The 21681-nt window shown below is 42.2% G+C and overlaps 1 protein-coding gene and 1 long non-coding RNA gene across 8 annotated transcripts in view; one reads left to right on the forward strand and one right to left on the reverse strand.

Moving 5' to 3' along the window:
* Positions 1-21681, forward strand: part of LOC131748687 (uncharacterized) — a 72926-nt gene that overhangs the window by 7381 nt on the left and 43864 nt on the right. The window lies entirely within an intron of this gene.
* Positions 1-21681, reverse strand: part of NHS (NHS actin remodeling regulator) — a 343065-nt gene that overhangs the window by 6806 nt on the left and 314578 nt on the right. For 4 of the 6 annotated variants that reach the window (XM_059050772.2, XM_059050774.2, XM_067022945.1 and 1 more), the window contains exons 4-7: positions 9597-9659; positions 7400-7592; positions 4548-4679; positions 523-3498 (exon numbers count right to left, since the gene is read on the reverse strand). In XM_059050772.2, coding sequence (XP_058906755.1) covers positions 523-3498; positions 4548-4679; positions 7400-7592; positions 9597-9659 — 3364 coding nt within the window. The remainder of the gene's footprint in view (positions 1-522; positions 3499-4547; positions 4680-7399; positions 7593-9596; positions 9660-21681) is intronic. The other 2 variants (XM_067022943.1, XM_067022942.1) reach the window with 2 other exon arrangements.

Below are 21681 nucleotides of genomic sequence, written 5' to 3' on the forward strand. Positions count from 1 at the left end.
AAATTAAGAACAAAAGCATCTTTAGGAAGAAGTCACCCAGCACGCTGCTGGGCTTCACTGACTCAGGGAACAACTAAGCAACAGTTACCTGACCACCATTTTTTTTTTTTTTTCTTTTTTTGGCGGTACGCGGGCCTCTCACTGCTGTGGCCTCTCCCGTTGCGGAGCACAGGCTCTGGACGCGCAGGCTCAGCGGCCATGGCTCACGGGCCCAGCCACTCTGTGGCATGTGGGATCCTCCCGGACCGGGGCACGAACCCGTGTCTCCTGCATCGGCAGGCGGATTCTCAACCACTGCGCCGCCAGGGAAGCCCCCGACCACCATTTTTAAAATGAATGAGCTATCTGTCACACTTAGTCCCTCCATGATAAAAGCTTTTATCTTAATTGTTTTAATAAGTGAAAAGAAGGAGGGAAACCAATACCCAGGGCTGTACTGTATTGTGGGGAAGGTAAGAAAGAAAAACTTCAGGAAGTGCCACGAGACACCTTCCCATTGTGACAAAGGCGTCAACAACTGACCTTTCAGTGAAACCTCATCCACACTTCCTTGGGTCTCCTCTGCTCCGCTGTTATCAGAGGCACTTTTGGCTGAAATACCTGAAGCAACTTTTTCCTGCTCAGAACATTTTTCAGGGCATGGATTTACAGTTGATATCTCTGCTTCATAGCTGATATTCCCAGGCACTTTGTCATGGTGGCGGCTCATCCCAAGTTGATGCTTAAGTTGATTGCTTATGTCTGTGACTCTAGTTGGTGAGTTTGACTGAGATGTGAGCACGTCCACAGACTCAGGGTATGCAGCTTCCTCCCGATCTACAGAAGATACTTTCTGGACCTGCGCTAGGGCACCATCTGGACCAGCTCCACACTGTAGTATTTTACCATCCAAATCATTTGGGCGAGCAGCAGAGACCCTCTGAAATCCTTCTGTGGGAAAGTCACAACTTTTACTTGGTGTGTTTTCTGGAATAGGCTCACTCTCCATATGTATTTGGTCTTTTGTGACCCTTGAATCTAGAAGATTGGTACCAGCTGAGGTTACTGTTTCTGGATCACAGTGATTCTTCACATCAAAAGAACGGGTTTTTTCTAATTGTAGTTTATCTGGTTCCATCTCAACTGCAGAGGAGTCTAAAAAGGACAATATGCTATCTTCAGTGGAGTACTGACATGATAGTGATTTCTTAGTCATATGTGGCCTAATCTTACCTGGAGACAGGGCAGCCATGGTGAGAGTGCTTTCCTCTAAGGGGAGCTCTGTATTGTTGCCTTCTTTTTGCTTAACTTCTTCAGACCTACTGATGGACCTAAGGTTAACAGATTTCAGGACTGTTGGTGTAATTGCAAGAGACGGTGGAGGATTTGACCTCAGGGTTTCTCCTACTGCGTTTTGCTTATTATGACTGAAAACATGCAATGGGTGACGGTGGTGGAATGGTTTATTTAAGACATTATGAAGAGCACTTAGGTCAAGATGGGTAGGAGGTATAATTGGAAGTTCAAGGTCTTTACCCAGTGATAGAACTCCATCTTTTAAAGAGGGTTGCTGTAGTGAGGATTTCCTTTCTGGGACTTTTGGTTTTCTTTTGCTACCTCCAGGAGACAATGGGCCAGAAAAGAAAGCTGTAGGGAAAGAGGACGTTGGCGTTTCAGACTGGCTTGAGTAGCCGCTTGATGGAGATGCCAAGCCAGCCAGCTTTTCTGGTGAAGCCAGTTTAAACTCATTGTCAACAGAAGGAAGGGAGGGGGTGGTGGCTCTAGATTCTGACTGGGATGTTTGGGATTCAGAGCTCTCTGGAGATTTGATGCATTCGATAACTGTGGTACCCGTAGCAGTGCTTGAATTAGATAAAGATCTGTAAGGATCATTTGTTTTCAAGTCATTTAGAAGCCAGAGGTCTGCATAGTGAGTTGATTCAGCACCTTCATCTTTGAATGGTGGAACATCTGGAGTGTCTAACTGAGGTTCCTTAATGCCATGTTCACTCTGGTTCATCCAAGAAGGTTCCTGCTTGGTGGGCAAATTGGCATTTTCCATTCGAGAAGGCGTGTTGGAGAAATCAAGAGGCAGCTTCATTTCCCTGGAACTGTGAGGCAGGAGCTGGCCACTGCTTATCTTTGGTTCTTTCTTCTCAGAAATGTCTGCATTTCCATCAGACTTCCTCAATGATGAGCTACGTTTAGGTGGAGTCGGCTTTGCCTTTGGTTTCCGGAAAGAGATGCTTGGTCTCCCCTGTCTCCTGTGGTCTAAGTAGTCCTGCCAGGCACAGTCTGGAAGAGTAGGAGGAACCCCGACACCCTGGCCATTCTCTGGGCCCAGGGCTGCATAGTGACAGACATAACTCTTACTACCTTTGAGACCACAGTCAAAGTGCATGGAGGTGTAGTATCCTTCTGTGTCCACCGAAAAGTGAGAGCTAGTGTCTGCTTTGTCCGATGGAGACTTTTCCAGAAAGCTGTCGTAAGTGGCCATGCTTGTGAAGCTTGGGCAGCCCAGGCTGTCTGCCTTGGGACGCTCAGGACTAAAATCCTGGCGGCAGGAGGCATCGTGATGGTGGTGTAGGTAATTCCACTCGCTGTCACTCGTGTTGCTATTGTTGGGGTCATCCAGCAGATCTGCCACAGTGGAGGTAAAGGAGTTTGCTCGGTGACCCCTCACTTTATCCAGGTGGTCGTACTGCTCTGTCACGAAGACACTGGCGTCCTCATTAGCGTGAGGGGCTGTGTTTAGTGACAACTCCGAGTCACAGTGTGAAGAGCCAGTGAGGGGAGGAGAAGCTGCGGGAGGGATCGTCTCTGAGGTCTGTGAGGGGCATGTGGAGCTGCTCCCACTCCAGTTGCCACTGGACGACTGGTGGTCATCTTTCTGGTCCAGGTGGCTGCTGAGGAGGACGCCAGCCGTAGCGATGCAGTGGATGGGGCTCCCGAAGGTGTCCGAGTTGGAGGAGATGTCACAGCTGCCAGAGTCGGCAGCCATCCGGGACAGACGGGACCTCCCTCTCTCACTTAACTTGTGCTGGGGGCTGTGAAGATGTTGAGAACAGGCCAGGCTCAAAGCAGGCTGGTGCTCCTGTGCACTCGGGCTGCTGGGGGCGTCACTGCAATCGTTAAGGGTTCTTTCTTGGTCTCCCACGAAAGGCTCCCCCTCTTCATATGCTGAGGGTTTAACAGCAACTTTGGGCTCAGCGTCCCCACCTCTGTTGCCCTCCCTGGGAAGGCTCCGAGATCTTGTGCGGCTGCTCACTGCAGGAGTAAACGTGGTGTCGCCTTTGTCTGCCAATGCAGAAATGTTGCCAGCAGAATGAGAAAGGGAAGCTGCAATGCTTTGACCCCTCTGAGCTCTGATTCTCCTTCTGGATGGAGCAGCGATCAGAATATCCTCAGTTTGGCACTCCGAGTCCCTGGTTCCAGACCTCCTATTGACAGCGTTGGAAGGATCTGGATTTGTGTGCACAATCACATTCCTTTCCCTGGCCACGGGCGATTCATCAGAATCTAGGGCACATGGAAAGCACAGTGAGATACTTTATACATCAGCAGATGAACAGACATTCTGAGAGATGTCCACAATTCTGGGTGCCGGCATGTTGGAGCTTTTTCTTACAGAAAAAAAAAAAATCAGCATATAAAATTAGGAGCAAGTTAAAATGCTTTGGGCGGTCTCTCTCTGTCCCTTTACCTTTCTCTCTCTCTCTCTCTCTCTCTCTCTCTCTCTCTCTCTGTATATATACACAAATACACACTATATGTATGTATGTATATATACGAAGAGAAGATAAGCTCTTAGATCTTTTGTGAATTCTCTCTCTCTTCACGATCAAATTACCTTGCTCCAATAAGTGTCTACTATTTTTTTTTTTAACGAAAATACATCTTATTTTCTTGGCCACTATACACTTTCATTTCTCAGTATAAACATAATGAAATAAAAATCATAGAATGCATTATATGAAGTAAAAATCTTAATTACAAGAGATGCTATCATAATAATAATTTTAAAAACCATAGGAAGAGATATCTTAAACACACTGAACAGAAAAAATAGAAAAAAATGTCACCAAGGGTATCATATTATGAATAGTCAATATTTAATTGAGTATGCTTAAAGTTTACCTTTTAAAGTAATTAATGCCATAAAAGTATATATCTCTCCAGATAAATGTATATTTCTCTAAAAGAATCTTTCACTGAATCTTGTTAATGTATATTTCTCTAAAAGAATCTTTCATTGAATCTTGTTAATTTTTACTTAATTTCTGCCTTAATAATACTTTTAAAACATAGCAAAATATTCTATTTCAGCCATAAAATCTGAATGTATATGGCTAAATCCATAAGGTCAAGCCTTCACAGTCAAGAATGGAGATTTAAAAAGTAATACCACCTGGCTTACTGAACACAAAGCAAGTACACATCATTTCAAAACCTCTACGAGTTACAACATTGACTGTTTTTAAGGAAGCTGGTTAAAGGCTGGCTTCCATTTCTTCTCCTTATAATCGGCACTGGACAGAATGTTAACCATTAATAGTTTTATACCACACCTATTTCTTGTTGGACTCTTCTGGGGATACCCGAGATGGTTTTCCTCCTCCTCAGTTTTCGTCTCCGCTGTAGTACGGATTGTGAATGAACAAGAGAGCAGCGTATACTAGCCTCTCTGTCAAAACCAACTCCTGCAACCCACAAATAGGTCTCATTAGCCTTTAGAAATGGCAAACAAATTTTCATTTGCTTGGAACACAGTGATATTTATTGATTGGAACTAAAGGAAGAGTTTGGATTAAGCCTGTGAACAAATATAAGGGACCCCTTATTCAGCTCTTACTTAAATTATGCTGCAGTACATTAAGCTTTACTTCTAAATGCAGCTCTCCACAACAGCTTGCACTGCCAAAAGTAACAAGCAAAGAAGGAAAATCAAAAGAAAGAGGAGAGAAAAATAACATCAAAGAATCACTCTCACACAGAAATGGCTCCTTAAGGACTTAAAACCTTTAGTTACTACTATTTGCTGGTCTCTTTCTGGGCTCTCTGAAGCTGATATCTTTGCATAATAGATACATAGCCAAGATGTTAACCTGAATTATTTCAGCTAACATATCCTGACCCATTTCTGCATTAAAAGTGTCATTATGAGGGGTTTTTTTCCCCTCTACCCACTCTGCACTCTGCCCAAGCCCTACACACACACACACACACACACACACACACACACACACACACACACGCACGCACGCACGCACACAATCAATCTCTCTCTCTCTCTCTCTCTCTCTCTCTCTCTCTCTGGAAACAACACCCTAGAGATGTGTTTTTAAAATCATCATGTAACTGTCTACTTTCCTCTGCTGACTAAATTGGACACATTTTGGCTTAGCAGCAGTGTCTTATCAATATAAAATAAAAGGCAGTCCTCAGTTCTTCACTTAAGTGGACCTACCTTCTGTACCAATTGTAAGTAAAGCTGGAATTCCCAGTCTTTACACGTGTCTGTTTTCTTTTGTAAATACACGGGGGAAACCATGATGCTTGTTAGTTTATCTTTCCATAATTACATTACTGACACACTACATGCAGTCCTATCAAAACTAGAATGATGAAGGAGGAGGTGAGGAACTTGAACTGCCTGGCACAGGCATGTACCAGGACTTTTTCAGAGTGAGCACTGCTTCAGAAAGCCATAAGCCAAAAGTGCTTTGGAATCTGGTTGCTTCATCATGTATCCTGATTGTTAAACATGGGGTAGGACGGCATGTTAAACTTTGGTTCAACTATACAGTAAAGTAGTTTGAGTTCTGCTTAGCTTTACAGTGACAACAGTTTGTAGAACTCATGTTGAAAAATCTGTATGAGATATCATATGATGAATAATTTCAATACTATCAGAATTCATACTAATGAAATTTTCCTCTTTTAGTTCTAACCAAAGATTAAAATCCTTCCTTTTGATCTTAATAATTATGTTACAGGCACAGGTATTTTGTGTCGTATGGACATAGTTAACAACTTTCTCATTAAAGCTCTTGAAATCAACATATAATCTAGGCTTTAGTATGAGAGTTCCTGAAATAAAGCAGAAGGAGATCTTCCCTTTTCCTGAATCACAAGTCCCATAATCGAAAGACTAAATTTGAAAACAAGATTTTACTTACAGTGCCATGAAGAAAGCAGGTGCTGCTAATAATCAGATGTTCCCAGAACTGAAAGTTAGTTTAAGAGGAGGCCAAAATGATTCATTTTGACAGCTGAACTCCCCTAAGCCATCTCATTTAGATTACGGAGATCAGATAAAGTGCACATCTTTAGAATACTTTATCCTACAAGTTGAGTAGGTCATCAGGAAAATTAAGTCCCAGCTCACAACCAGCCGATCAACTAGAACTCCTTTTGTCAGGAAGAAAATAATATCTACCCTGATACCTGGTCACCATTTGCTCCCCACTTTATATGAGACAAATTTCAGTGACGTTAATAATAGCCATGTCCAAAATGCATCTCGAGCAACATACAGTCTTTAGTTACAAGGTAGCAGGATGGAAATCAGTCATAAAATGGCCATTCTGAGATTTTCAATGTAAGAATAAGTTAGAATTTAACTATTAGAGGTGCTTAAAAAAAGCCCAATGGGTAGATCATTTAATTTCTATCTTTGAAAGTTAGAATATTTATAGCATTATTTTACTTACAACTAAGGTTACCACATTCTAAGATCACCAATTCTGGATTTTATAATTGCTGCCAGTAAACTTTTCAAGAAAAGTCCACACAGGCTTGCCTTCGACCTAGACTAATACCCAAACTCTCAATACACAGGAGGAAGAAAGCAGAGGGTGAATGGAAGCCAGGCTTGCTGCGTTTAGAGTAGAATTCAGCCTTCACCTATGAATCCATGTATTTTTTAGGTCAAAAATCCCCCAAATCAATGCAGAAGTCTAGATGATCTTTTAAACAAGCCTACCTCCATCCAAGGAAGCATGAAAACAGATTTTATACTTGGTCTACAGGATCATTACTTGCGGTTTTAGAAACCTGGGGCTTGCTGTTTGCTGTCTTGCAGTGCCACACATCATTATCATATGAGTAATCACTGCCGCTTTCTCCATTATTTCAGTCAGCTATGGCCAGAGAGCTATTTGGTGACTTTTTTTTTTTTTTCAAAAAGAAACTGTCCATCATTTACATAACAAGCAGCCCCGCGGAACATATGCAAATTGATGTTCAAAACCTGATAAAAGCATATTGAACATCTTCTGGGTCGTATTCTGATGAAAAAGGTATCATTTGTTTACAAAACGTATTCTTAACTGGTACACCAAGCAGCACAGATTTTGACCATATTTGATACGTGGAATATTCTGACCCGATTGCCCCAAAGAAAAAAACAGAACGATACCAGTGACATTGATGGGAATAATGCAAGAAGAAATCACTTGGGCATCTTGTTTCATCTTCTCCTCCGGCGTCGGGAGAGGTAGTGCTTTGCGCCAGTTGGTCTGCTTGTCCAGTGTTGAAGGGATATTGTGTACTGGGTTTTTCGGCCTCTGCCCTAGCATGACATCTGTATCTTCGTCCTCCGGGGGATGGGACTGTAAACGAAGTACATTCAGATTCAGACTCAGCCATCAGGATTTATACATAAGCACATGTATATTTCAGAGTTAAGAAAAATGAGGTCAGAAATAAGCTTTCAGGTCAAAGGAAGAATTCCTAGACGTAGTTAGTAAGTACAACTAATTGAAAGTTACGATTTCAATAGTCAAGCAACACAAAAGAAAAAAAATAGGCTAAACATGCTTTTCGGGTCAAAGGGAATTAAGAGGAGAGACAAGGTAGCCAGAAATCCCCAAATTTCAAACTGAAGAAAGATGTGAGTCTCTAATCCGTTGAGAGGTAGATTCACTTTCTGGATAGCTGTCTCACCATAAATTCCTACTCAAACTCTTGAAAGCTCTAGGTGAGTAGGATCAAAGGGAGAAGATGATTTAGATGCCTATGAAAAGGTTTGGAAAACTGGCCAGAAAGCCTGGAGTCAGGAGACATTCCAGAACACATAACCAGAAGGACAAGCTGACCTAATCTGAGAGGCCAGATTCAAATACATGGAGTTAATTTTACTGCAGGATGATGGCATTTGTGAATGACATTTTAAAAATGCAGTTTTGTCAACACTATGCACATGGAAAAGCAAAAGTGAAGAATCGCCTCCCACCGACGATAGTGGAAAATACAAATACTGTTACTGGGGGGAAAGATTCAAGTGGGTTTGATTTTCAAATTCCGAAGAATAAAAGAGTCCTAGTTTATTTTCCTTCAGCTTCACAGTGCGAAGCTTTTCTTCCAGCTGTGTATTTAAAGACCTTGACTTCCATGGGATGTTTGCAAATTCTCCATCCAAACCTTTGATCGATTTTAATTTTGTCTAACTTTTATTTCAGGGTTGGGCTGCTAGCCCAGATGATTAAAAAGGTTCCATCCCAAGTTTGATTTCAGGGTTGGGTTTCTAAACCAGATTATTAAAAGACTTAGTTTTTGCTGCTGAACCTAGTTTTATTTCTTCCCACAATTTGTTGGAAGGTGGCTGTTTGTGTAAAATAAGCATATTTTCCTCTTATTCCAGTTAGGTTTTAATAATATTGTCCTAAAATCAGGTTCATTAAAAAAAATTCTCATTCTCACATTTAGAAGCATCGTGCCCTGTTGACTCAGGATTTCACGTATTGTCAGTCCCCTTAAAGAGAAGCTTCCAGAGCCACTTGTTTTAAACTAACCCCCAGCATTTGCTTACCTTGTCAGAGGTATCTGCAAAGCCCCCCAACACACCCAACAGGATATGATTACCCCCCTTGAGAAAAAGGTGTTCCATGAACATTTTTAGTAAAACACTGCAACCTTCTTTCTCTCTTCAGCTTTTGTGCAGATTCCCAGCAAAGCAAATAGCACAAATAAAGTTGGAGCACAAAAGACTTTGTTTCCTAGGTAACTTCCAAAAAGGAAACAAAAAGGTTTGGTGTGTGCGGAGAGACGGAGAGGGGGAGAGAGCAGGAGCTGGAGAGAACCTCCTGCCGGCCACCACCACACCACAGTCCACATTTTGTAGGCGATTCCTTCCTTGGATAACAATGGACTGGGAAACAAAGAAAGAATAGTGACCTGACTGCAGGCTCTGGCCGGCAGCCAAAAGCACTTTTTATTTAATGGTGACAAGGACAGTTGGCTGACGGAGAATCCTTTTGTCCTCTTCTCTTTTGCTTTGAGAAGCTGAACCTTTACAGTTCTAACAAATATAGGGCAAGTTGAAATTTCTTTTCTCCGAACTACAGAGTCCAGGGATGGTGTTAGGTGATGCCTTGAACAGAGCCTTAATTGCAGCTTGGAGGGGGGGGGGGATGTAAAAGCCAATGATTTTACTGTCTACTGTATATTTTATTTAATTCAAGTTAGGAAAATACCACTCTTTAAATTGATTTAAAAGAATACCTGTTAGTTAGTTAGAAACAACACAGTTTGCCATAAAGAAAGAGAGAAGAAGAAAGTGAAAGTGTATAGAGAAAATGGGATAGGCTGTGACGGAACATTCTCAGAACCAGTACCTTTCTACTCCATGGGGTCATGTGGCAACATTCAGTGGGGGAGGGCGAACGGGTGCTGTTAAACTATGAACATGAAATGCAAAAAAAAAGAAAAAATTAAAAACATGCACACAACACACAGTATCTGGTTAAGTCAAATCTGTGATATTAATGAATGAATATACTGGGGTCACTCCCTTCCTTCCTTCGGAATGCGTCTTGGTTTTATGAGAAGTAGCATAAATAGTGGTTAAGAGCACAGATTCTGGAGCTAGACTGAGTTGGAATCCTGCTTCTACCACTTATTTGCTGTGTGACCAGAGGCCGTAAGGTCAGTTTTCTTGTCCTTAAGATAGGAAAAGAATAGTATCTACCTTCCAGGGCCATTTTGAGGATTAAATGAGTAAATATACATAATAGGCTTAGAAGAATCCCGGCACTTAGGAAGCTTTATGGGTAGTATCAGCTACTGTTCCTATTATTATTATCCTTACCGTGTAGCTGTAAAATATCTGTGAAATTGTCTTTGTAAATTGTAACTTTATATCTTTTAGATCCCAATCCCATTTGCTAATTTGGGAAAGACCGAATTATCTTCTTAGAGTGAGTTTGTTTTCCTGTGAACTCTTTGGAAGAAAATTTCTTGTGTATTATTTCCTCCTCTGGACTGCTCAAAACTTGCCCCTTCCTCATATTCATAGTCTGTATTTGAAGACAGGGCCGGTTTCATGGGCATGTGACCTCTGTAGTCACATAGGGCCCCACACTCAGGAGGGCTCCATGCTTGGTTAGATGCTGTCACTGTCTTGAAATTCTTAGTTGTTGAGTAATGGGTCCTGCATTTTCATTTTGCACTGGGCCCCACAAATCATGTAGCCAATCCTGTTAGGAGACTAATCTAGTAACCAGAATCCCCTTTGCAGGATCTACTTGAGAAGGACAGTGAAACTCTTTTAAACTCTAAACCATGTTAGCTTTGGATTCAGTTAGCCCTCTAGTACAGCACTTTCCATATAGCATTGCTTTACTGTAACATGAATTATCCCTGGATGTGTCTTTTCATCTATTAGATTAGGAATCCCTAGAGGTCAGGGGCCACGTGAATGATACCAGCTCTGTGTGTCTTAACAGTGATGGGAAACCCAAATAAAGTAAGGGTCATGCTCAAGATCTCAGGAGGAAGCAGACACCACAGACTCCAAGGGTACTTACCATCTTAGTGCAAATAGGTGAAAACAAATAGAGGAAACCACAAGGAATGCTCGGTTCCATCAGAGGCTTAGCATTGGTATATGCAGTTCTAGTTCTTCTTAAGCCTATGGCAGACATGTTTCTGAGGGGAGGAACACTCAAGGTCTAATTCTGTTCTAAGTTTCTAAATGTTAACTGACAGGGTTGCTCATTACCTTTTAAGCAAAGCAAATGCCATCTCCTCAGGCCCAGTTAACTTTGATCTAGATCTTATTTAAGAAGATAGTTTCATAGCGTCTGTGGCTCCCACATTGAAAGCGATCATTTTGACAGATGTGGTATATGTGGCCAGAGACTAACTTGGCTCTGTCATAAGAATCAGTCATAGGTAGTGACGTGCAGGTCTCGAGTAAGATGCTGTAGTGTGCAAAATAGAGAGAGAACTCATGGAAGTAGGAAAAGGAACCTGAATGCAAAGCCTACACGGAAAGCGAACCTGTTTCCAAGAAACAAAAGGTGACTCATGAAAGGATTTCAAAAAATTACACAGGAAGAAACTGCAAGGCAGAAAATATATTAGTGATATTAATATAGTAATTTTGGTAGTTTGCCTTAAATCTCCTTAGTCAGCTTTCCTGTTGAGTATTTTTTCCAGGAGTGAGGGATGAGGAGTGGTTTTTATTTCTCATCTGTTTGAGAAATGCCCCCATCCCATTAAACAAGCGTGAGGTAACACCTGGAAATGACTAAGGATGGCAAGTCCAGAGAGAGAGCTCAGACCATTCAGTTTTGGTCACCATCATTAAATCAAGGTCTGCATGGGTTACACTCCACAGAAGATTCCTTCTCAGCTAATCAGCCTCTCCACTCTTTTTTAAAATTTAATTTAATTTTTTAATGGAAGTATTTACAATATTGTGTTAGTTTTCAGGTGTACAATCCACTCTTTGGATAGTAGCTCCAACCTCCAGCTTGTGAGGGCTGAAACTAGGTACTCTTGAGCTCGTGTGTGGAAGGATTGTGTTCTTCGGTTCCACCACCTAGACACAAGCACTCAAGCCCCTGCAGATGGTCTGTCTATATAGAGTATTTAAGTTTATAATATTCACGTGGGCTGTGGTTTTATTCTTGCCATGAATTAGTAACTGCCTTAGCATAGTGTTTTTTTAATATACATTTTTATTTATTTATTTATTTATTTTTGGCTGCATTGGGTCTTCGTTGCTGCACGCGGGCTTTCTCTAGTTGCAGCAAGCGGGGGCTACTCTTCGCTGCAGGGTGCGGGCTTCTCATTGTGGTGGCTTCTCGTTGCAGAGCATGGGCTCTAGGCGTGTGGGCTTCAGTGGTTGTGGCACGTGGGCTTAGTTGCTCTGCGGCATGTGGGATCTTCCCGGACCAGGCTCGAACCCGTGTCCCCTGCCTTGGCAGGCGGATTCTTAACCACTGTGCCACAAGGGAAGTCCCTAGCGAAGTGTTTTAAAGCATCCTCTTTCCTAGGTATTTGGTCAAAGGAAATAAAATCATTCTGATGATTTCTGATTAGGTTTTTATATGGCGAATACAATAGTCAGTTCATACAGTTTTTTCTTAAATTATCTAAGAAATAAAACTGCAAGAGAACTGCTACCTTGGGGTATCTCTGCATGGCCCACATGCTATTCCTTAACATAGATGGATAAGGTTAGGAAAAGCTACATGCTGATCAAACTTGTGTGAACTAAATTATTCTTTAAAGTCTCTATTTAAATTAATCCTATTGCTTATTCAGACTAAGACTTGTAAGGGCAGGAACCATTTCTTGTTCATAACTGTATTCCTACTGCCTCAGTAATACTCAGTAAATATTTGTTGTACTGCCAACACCCCCGTGTGCCTGGCATAAGCAAAGAAAAATCTTCTATAAAGAAACTGGCAGGGCTTCCCTGGTGGCGCAGTGGTTGAGAGTCCGCCTGCCGATGCAGGGGACACGGGTTCGTGCCCCGGTCCGGGAGGATCCCACGTGCCATGGAGCGGCTGGGCCCGTGAGCCATGGTCACTGAGCCTGCGCGTCTGGAGCCTGTGCTCCACAACGGGAGAGGCCACAGCAGTGAGAGGCCCGCGTACCACAAAAAAAAAAAAAAAAAAAAAAAAAAAAAAAAAATTACATAAGAAACTGGCAAATTATTTCTACATATAATTTTTCAGTATAACATCCAGCACAAAGTCAAAGATAACAAGGCAAGGAGGAGACAAATCAGCATGAACAAGAAGCATCCAAAACAACAGATGATAGAAGCAGACCCATGGGGAGATCTGCTTTTGGAATTATTACTCCATGCACGAGTAACAGTGAACAACATTGGCTTCCCCAGAATAAGTGTGTAGCAAGATTGTAAGACCACTCATTCATTCATTCAAAAGCACTTCTTTGATGAGGGTCAAAATCAGCCCCAGTATAAACAAATTGTCAGATGAAAACTAATATCTCCTTCATGAGTTATATGCATGTTCACTGTATGGTTCTTTTGACTTTTCTGTACTTTTCATGAAATTTTTCATAACAAAACATTGAAGAAAGGTGCAGAAAGAAATATCTCCTTCCTTTTCCAGGCTTCCACTCTGGCCCTCCCACTGATTTTGAGAGGCCTCAGACTCCACACTGCACCATTTTAGAATCAGCCACCACCAGTCATCTTGTCCCTGATAAAAGATGCTTCTTTGATGCTTTCACTGCATTTCTGTCCCTGCTGGCCCCATTAGTTATAGGCTCAAACCGTTACCCTAGCTTCCTATGGAACTGCTTCAACAAAAGCTGGAGTTATAACCAGTGTTCAGAACAAGAAATAACAGACATTATACTCAAAGCTGTCAAAGAAATTTCTTTGGTGAATAATGAAGGAATATTTTCCAGACCCCAGTTTCTCCTTGTGGTGTGTGTGTGAGAGAAAAGTTCATTTCTCCACTTTTGTGGCTATGAACAAGTATTTCTCCAAAGATCTCAAGACTCTCCAATCTTTCTCTTACTGCCAAAAGAGAAAAAAAATAATCCGTCCACAGTTTACTTTCTTTTTGGTTTTATTTCATACGCTGATGGGGGCTTGTTTTGCTTCAAAACTTTCCAAAAGACATCTGTTAAAATGTTGTGGTAATTCCAGCAGGAAGTGTTTTGAAAAATTGGCTTTGGTTTGTGATCTAACCGATACCACATGGCATTTATACCAGTAGACTTTCAGAGCTGATTTATTACTATCATGCTGTCTTAAACATGAGAAATGTTTACTAGAGAACGGATGCTGTGGCACATTTGAATACAGGAATAAAACCTTAGAGTGAAGATGTCCATTGCAAGCCACTCTGGGTTCCTAAGTAGGCGATCTGAGATCTTATTCTCATTCTACCCTGGGGCTTGTTGTCCTTAGACCGACTCTTTGCATTTCTGCACATACTATGGCCTGTCTGTGAGATAGAGGGGAACTTGGCTGCCTCAGATTTTTCTTCACTGGAGTGTGTGTATGTGTTGTACATAAATATGAAGTGCTTTGATCTTTCTGGAAGGCTTAAAAGAGTCTGGCAATACCTTCTTCACATATCGCTCTTACTGCTACAATTACATAGCACTGTTATTCCCTTGAGAATGTCCCAAAGTCTCCTACTGGCTCACACTGGGCTCCTATCTTCCAAACATGTTCAATAACATCATGTTAAACTCCTACTGTGCTTTTCCCTTTCCTTTCTTCTCAACTCCAGCCTTTACCAAAGTGTACAACCATGGGGAAAACAAAACGATGAGGTAAGTCAAAGTTTAGGGCCCATCCTAGGCTTTCCCTGTCCCTTTCCTGGTTCCTCCTTTGTCACCACTCTTTCCCAGGCAAAGCAAGGCCTTCACACTTCCCCAGAGGGCCTGAATGCAGCACCCCACGTGCCCAAACCCTTCACACCACTCTCCCAGCCAGTTGCGAGGCTGGAAAGAAGCCTGCAGATGAGCTCACATCAATGTGCTGAGAACTCCTGGTGATAAACCCAAAGGAATAAATCTCTCAAGCAGAATTCTGGACAGTGGTTGTAGGCTAAGAGGAAGATATTTGGGAATAGGTGCCTACTGAGTTCTTCCTCTAACCACTGTATACACTAATATCTACCTAAAGTGCTAAAAAACACAAATATTCAGGACTGGGAAAAGTGGCCTTATCATTGTCATGTCTGCTTTTCCAAGTCATACCTTTATTTCTTTTATTTATTTGTTTATTTATTAAAATATCTTTATTGGAGTATAATTGCTTTACAGTGTTGTGTTAGTTTCTGCTGTATAACACAGTGAATCAGCTATACGTATACACATACCCCCCCATATCCCCTCCCTCTTGCATCTCCCCCCCTCCCACCCTCTGTACCCCACACCGCTGGGTGGTCACAAAGCACTGAGCTGATCTCCCTGTGCTATGTGGCTGCTTCCCACTAGCTAGCTACTTTACATTTGGGAGTGTATATATGTCCATGCCACTCTCTCCCTTCGTCCCAGCTTACCCTTCCCCCTCCCTATGTCTGCAAGCCCATTCTCTACGTTTGCATCTTTATTCCTGTCCTGCCCCTAGGTTCATGGGAACCATTTTTTTGGTTAGATTCTACATATATGTGTTAGCATATGGTATTTGGTTTTGTCTTTCTGACTTACTTCACTCTGTATGACAGATTCTAGGTCCATCCACCTCACTACAAATAACTCAGTTTTGTTTCTTTCTATGGCTGAGTAATATTCCATTGTATATATGTGCCACATCTTCTTTATGCATTCATCTGTTGATGGACACTTAGGTTGCTTCCATGTCTTGGCTATTGTGAATAGAGCTGCTATAAACATTGGGGTGTAAGTATCTTTTTGAATTAGAGTTTTCTTCAGATATATGCCCAGGAGTAGGATTGCTGGATCATATGGTACCTCTGTTTTTAGTTTTTTAAGGAACCTCCATACTGTTCTCCATAGTGGCTGCACCAATTTACATTCCCACCAACAGTGTAGGAGGGTTCCCTTTTCTCCGCATTCTCTCCAGCATTTATTATTTGTATCAATAGAACATATGTCTACCTTTAAATTCCCTCTTAGGTATATGCGAGTAAGAAATATGAGTCTGTCCACAAAAAGCCTTTCACAAAAATATTTACAGCAAGTTTATTCATAAAAGCCCCCCCCCCCCCAAAAAAAAAGCCCTAACTAGAAATATCCACCAACAGCAAAAAGGATAAACAAGTTGTGGACTACTGTGTTCATACCATGGAATACTACACAGTAATAAACAAGAACATGCCATTGATGTATATGACCTTGACCTCAAAAAACTCATGTGGAGCGAAGGAAGCCACACACGAAAGAGTACCGCGCTCATTCACTTTTGAATCCCATTCTACTGCAAGATTGACAAACATTTTGTGTATGAGAGATGTGCCCCTACTGAGCAGAGCTTGAACAGCGGTGGCAATGGCAGTGCAGTTTTCACCCTAAGAGAGCCTTTCTGAGAGACTGTGGAACTGCAGAGAATCTCCCTTCTTTTGATCTCAGCTGGAATTGAACAAAAATTCTTAGGGTGATGGAATGCAAAATGATTTTATGTATTTCAAAGTTCAGCAACACTTTGTTTAATGGCATTCTATTAATGAAGTAATTTAAATGTGCAGAGCACAACAAAACTGCATTTTGATGCATGTGTGGCAAGTCGTCTCCATGCGAATGGAAAGGAGGACTACAGGGAGGCTGGGAGGAAGCGCACTTCCCACCGCTGCTCAGTTGTTTATTCACGGGCACTGCCCTGGACTGTCAAGAACACAAAACAAGGCTCACTGGACCACAGTCACTGTGACGTTGCTGCCAGTGAGTATCTTATTCATCCCCTGTGGCCAGCTTTGCCAATTAGTGGGGCCACTGCCGAGGTCCACTCAGCGTCAATCCTCAGAGGTCGCTAGCACCAAATAAAAGACATGAGTGGGGGAAAAGCAGGCCAGGCTTTGAAGTGCAGGGAAGAAGGAGGCTTTGAACTGCTGCAAACAGCACAAATACCCTCCCCTAGATCACAGGAGCTGGCAGTGTGAGTCCCACAACAGCCCAGAGGAGTGGGGAGGTTCCTCCCTCACCCTCTGTGCCTTGCCCTCAGCTGGGGGCTCCGAGGTGTGTGGTAACCGAAGTGCTGTTGAACATTCGGTCTCACGCCAAGGGCCACTTTCCTCTTGTAACTCAGGCCAGATATGGCAAAAAGCTCCATAGAGTCATATTTGACGTTACCACAGCAGATTTAAAAAAAAAAAAAAAAAAAAAAAAAAGGCAAAACCTTCTCGCACACAAGCCATGCATGCTCCTTCTTTACCTTTCCCCTGTTTTTTTCTTTTTTTTAATTGACTCTTTTTTTGAGTACAGCTCTATGAATGTTATCACATGCACAGATTCCTGTAATCCTACCACAGTCAAGATTCAGAACATTTCCATTATCCCAGCAAAGGCCCTCCTGCTATCCCTTTCTGGTCCTACCCCTGGCAACCCCTAGTCTGTCCTCCATCACTATGGTTTTGTCTTTTTGAAAGTGTCATATAAATGGAATCATACCTTTTGAGACTGGCTTCTTTCACTCAGCATAATGCCTTTGAGATCCATCCTTTTTTGTGTGTATCAGTAATTTGTTCCTTTTTATTGCGAGTAGCATTCCATTGTCTGCTTATACTTTGAACAATGAAATGTCTCAGGCATGCAAGAGAATGTCAACCTGAGAATGTTCTGTAATGATGTGTACAAACAAGTGATTTTATTGGCTGTTCCACAGTCAGGCTAATGTTTTAAAAAGAAAGAAAGAATTCCAAAACTAAAGTCTGCAATAGGGAATTTTCTTTATTTCTCATAATATTTAACATGAACCAGACTCATTGGCTAATTCTTTCCTTAGCTGTTGTGCTGGCTATTAAGCTGTTGTCTGTCAGCTCCAAATCTATTCTTCCATACTCTGCACTGTTATTGCTGGGACTCTGCAAACATTTCTGCACCAGCTGCTCCCTCTTAGGTTCTGCCCTCAGAGTGTCAGCTGCTTTCTGCACTCACTATATCTGTGTCACCTCAGTTTCCCATTTGCCATGTCAGTCTTATAATACCTTCACTGTATTGAATTCTCTCTTTTAAAATAACTGGTGTGGTTTCTGCTTTCCTGACTGGACCTAGACTGATGAAGTACCAGGCTTTTGCCCCTGGCTTGCTTGTGTCTGAGGCATCTGACGTGCTTGCTACTTCCAGTTCCTCAGTCGAAGGAGGAAAACATGAACAAGTGTGATGTTCCGTGGGGTGTCAAGATGATAATGATCTCTGCAGTTTGTGGCAGAGAGCAGGAGAGCTGACATAGTGCCAAAAGCAAATTGCTTCTGATGACCCTTGAAAATGGGTATAGAGGGAAAAAGTATTTGCTAGGGTCAGTAGCTGTGTTCCACATGCTAGGTGCTGTGCTGATTTACTCTAAGAAAAATACCATATTGGAATAGCAGCTACAGAGCCACAAACTACTTATAGCCAGTTTCCCAGATCTGTCTACCTGCTGCAAAGACCAGACAGGTGAGTTAAATGGAGGGTGTGATAGGCATCCCCACTCCTGCAATCCTATATTTGAAACTCAAGTCAGGCTTTTCTCTCCCTAGTATACCATGAAGGAACCTCTAGAAATGGAGGAAATTAATCCTGTACACACAGCCTCATATCTTCATAAAGCATTGCTCTTTCTGATCATGTTATTTCTGTGCTCAGAACCCTTCGATAATTTCCTCTGCGTATGGAATAAATTCAAACATTTTTATCTGACATTCAAGATCCTTCAAGATCTGGTCTATTGAAGCACTGCAGCTCTCCCGTTGAGGAGCACAGGCTCCGGACGCGCAGGCTCAGCGGCCATGGCTCACGGGCCCAGCCGTTCCGTGGCACGTGGGATCTTCCCGGACGGGGGCACGAACCCGTGTCCCCTGCATCGGCAGGCAGGCTCTCTACCACTCTGCCACCAGGGAAGCCCTGAATTTATGTTTATACACTTGATTTTCTCCTGCCTCTGTGTGCTTGCTGTCATGGTTTCCTCGGCCTGTAATCTTTTTCAGAATTTGACCCCATCCTTCAGGGTCTTCTCAAATGCTACCTTTTCCATGAAGTTTAATCCTAACATTGACCCCATTCTGACACCCCACACCAGTTAGGTCTTAACACCTGATATTCAATACCATATAATTTCCTCTAGTAGTCATGTACTCTGGATGGCAGAGATTATGTCTCATTCATTTTTGTATCCTTCTAGTACTTATTAATAGTAAGTGTTCGGTTAAAATTTTTTTTCAAAATGAAGGAATAAATAAGCTATAATAGGGGAAAGGGCATTCCAAGTGGCGATGTTGTTTTTGAGAGTGCAGGATATTTTTCTAGAGAAGCACATGGAGTTTGGTTTGGCTGAGGTCTAGGGTGTGTACAAAGGACTTGTGGGAAATCCATCTGGAAAGGTAAGTTAGGACCAGATTGTAGAGGGGTTGGAGAGTAGTTGGGCTAAGGATTTGAAATTATTTCTTTAGGCAGAATGGAGAAATAGAAGGTTTGTATGTCAGAGGTTCTCATACCACAGTTAGAATTTTTCTTAACTGGTTTAAACGAGCAAACTAGATGAGATAAAGGGAAATACCTAAGCTGAAGCAAGAGAGACTTAATTTGGATAGACAGTACCATTTTGAAAAAGGTCATAAAACAACAGAATACTTCTGAGAGAGCCTGCAAAACTATGAAGATATTTTGTAAAAGCAAAACGAGACTTGTCTGGGACACTGTGGTATATGTAATTCTTTAATAGCAAAGGAAAGGCTTGGTAGCACTTTTTAGTCCTAACTCTTATAAACCACTAGAATATTGAAAATCTCTAATGTGGACCCATGGAGAAGGGGAAGGAGGGGAGAGACTGGATGAGAGAAGACGGAGCTGGGGATGCGAGAGAGGGTGAGGCAGTGAGAAGGTCTTTATCCTAGGGCAGGTAAATACTACTGAAATACCCTCTCCTGCCGGCACTAGTCTTTAATGTCTCCTGGCTCGGAACTCTATTCTCAGCCTTCTAGTTCTTCTGTAAGCTAGTTTTGTTTTTCTCAGAAGCTGCCTACTGGTAAGGCCTTTTTTTTTCTTCTCGATAGAAAATGGAAGAGTAAACATCATCATTGTTTATAGCTCTGGACTATGACCAAAGGGGTCTGGGTCCGAATTTGAGTGATGACCTCCATTTACTTCTGAATAAGGCTGTTGGAATGTCCCCTGTCCTGCAAATGCATCCCCTTAATAAGAAAAGTATGATTTGACAGATTTTTATTTTAATATCCCTGGATGCCACAGTGTGATAAGTTAGAAAACTACTGTCAGGCTATGAAATGACAAAGAATCTCTGATATTCTTTCCTGGTTCATTTTATCAAGTCTGACAAAGAATATTACTGTGAATACGATTGGAATAAGTTAACTGTCACTCCTGATGATAAGGATTTAGGCCTTAGTGTTTCTCTGGAACCTGATCAACTTTTGCCATCAGGCTCCATCTCATGTCAAGCATCTTTATCTAATACCACAGGGACCATTAGACATTCTACCCTGGATCACTGATGAAGCTTGGAGAAGGACTTGGTGAGACTGCTGGAGTCTCTTCCCATATTTGAGGAAGGGTGACTTCCATGCCTTTTTTTTTTTTTTTTTTTTTTTCCGGTACACGGGCCTCTCACTGTTGTGGCCTCTCCCATTGCGGAGCACAGGCTCCAGACGCACAGGCCTAGCGGCCATGGCTCACGGGCTTAGTTGCTCCGCGGCATGTGGGATCTTCCCAGACCCGGGCACGAACCCGTGTCTCCTGCATCGGCAGGCGGATTACTCAACCACTGCGCCACCAGGGAAGCCCCTTCCATGCCTGTCTATCTGGACATCAGAATCTAAGCAGGGACTCAGACCTCAAGAGTCCCCATAGACCTGAGTGCAGGCCGAACACAGCAATAGATGGTTCAGCTCAAGTGCTGACTCTGATCAGTAGGGGCGGTGGGAACTATGTGGGAAAGAGTGCTATAATCTCTTGGGAATGCCTGCCTTAGGCTTACGCAGGGGAAGAGCATGTGAATATTCCAAGTATTCGCAGATCTGGGCCTGGACCAAGGGCCCTGACTGATGAGAACAGATAAGCTGGACATTCCATTCAGCAGGGGATCAGGGTGAACTGCTATGATAAACTGACTCCACAGTCTGAAATGGGAATCTATGCCATGATGGTACGTTAAGGGCCAAAGTGTCATATACCATGGCAACTTCTAATTATTTGAGATTAGATTTTCTCTGGTCTTCTAAATTTTGCTATTGAAAGTAAAGAGTTTCTGAACTAAGTATTTCCTGGCTGAACCTACCTTTTCCTGAAGCCATATATGTATCATAGGCATTGGAGTGTAAGTCCCAATTGTGAAATATCCATGGCTAAGAGTTTACATGTATTTTTAACTTTATATTTTGAAATAATTTTATACTTAACAGAGAAGTTGTGAAAAATAGTAGAGTTTCCACATACTCCTTATCTAGGTTTTCCTAATGTTAACATCTCACATAACCATAGTACATTTATTGAAACCAGGAAATTAACATTGATAAATACTATTAATTAATCTATTAACCTTAGTTGGATTTTGTCGGTTTTCCCACTAATGTCCTTTCTCTGGTCCAGGATCCAGTCCAGGGTCTCACATTGTGTTTAGTTGTCAAATCTCCTTAGTCTCCTTCAGTTTGTGATAGTCCCTCAATCTTTGCCTTACATGACCTTGATACTTTTGAAGTGTACTAGCAAATTATTTTCTAGAATGTCCTTCAAGTTGGAGTTGTCTGATGTTGTTTTATGATTAGATTGAGGTTACTCATTTTTAGCAAGAATCCCACAGAA

Source organism: Kogia breviceps, chromosome X (assembly GCF_026419965.1).
Source record: "Kogia breviceps isolate mKogBre1 chromosome X, mKogBre1 haplotype 1, whole genome shotgun sequence".
NCBI classification, from domain to species: domain Eukaryota; kingdom Metazoa; phylum Chordata; class Mammalia; order Artiodactyla; family Physeteridae; genus Kogia; species Kogia breviceps.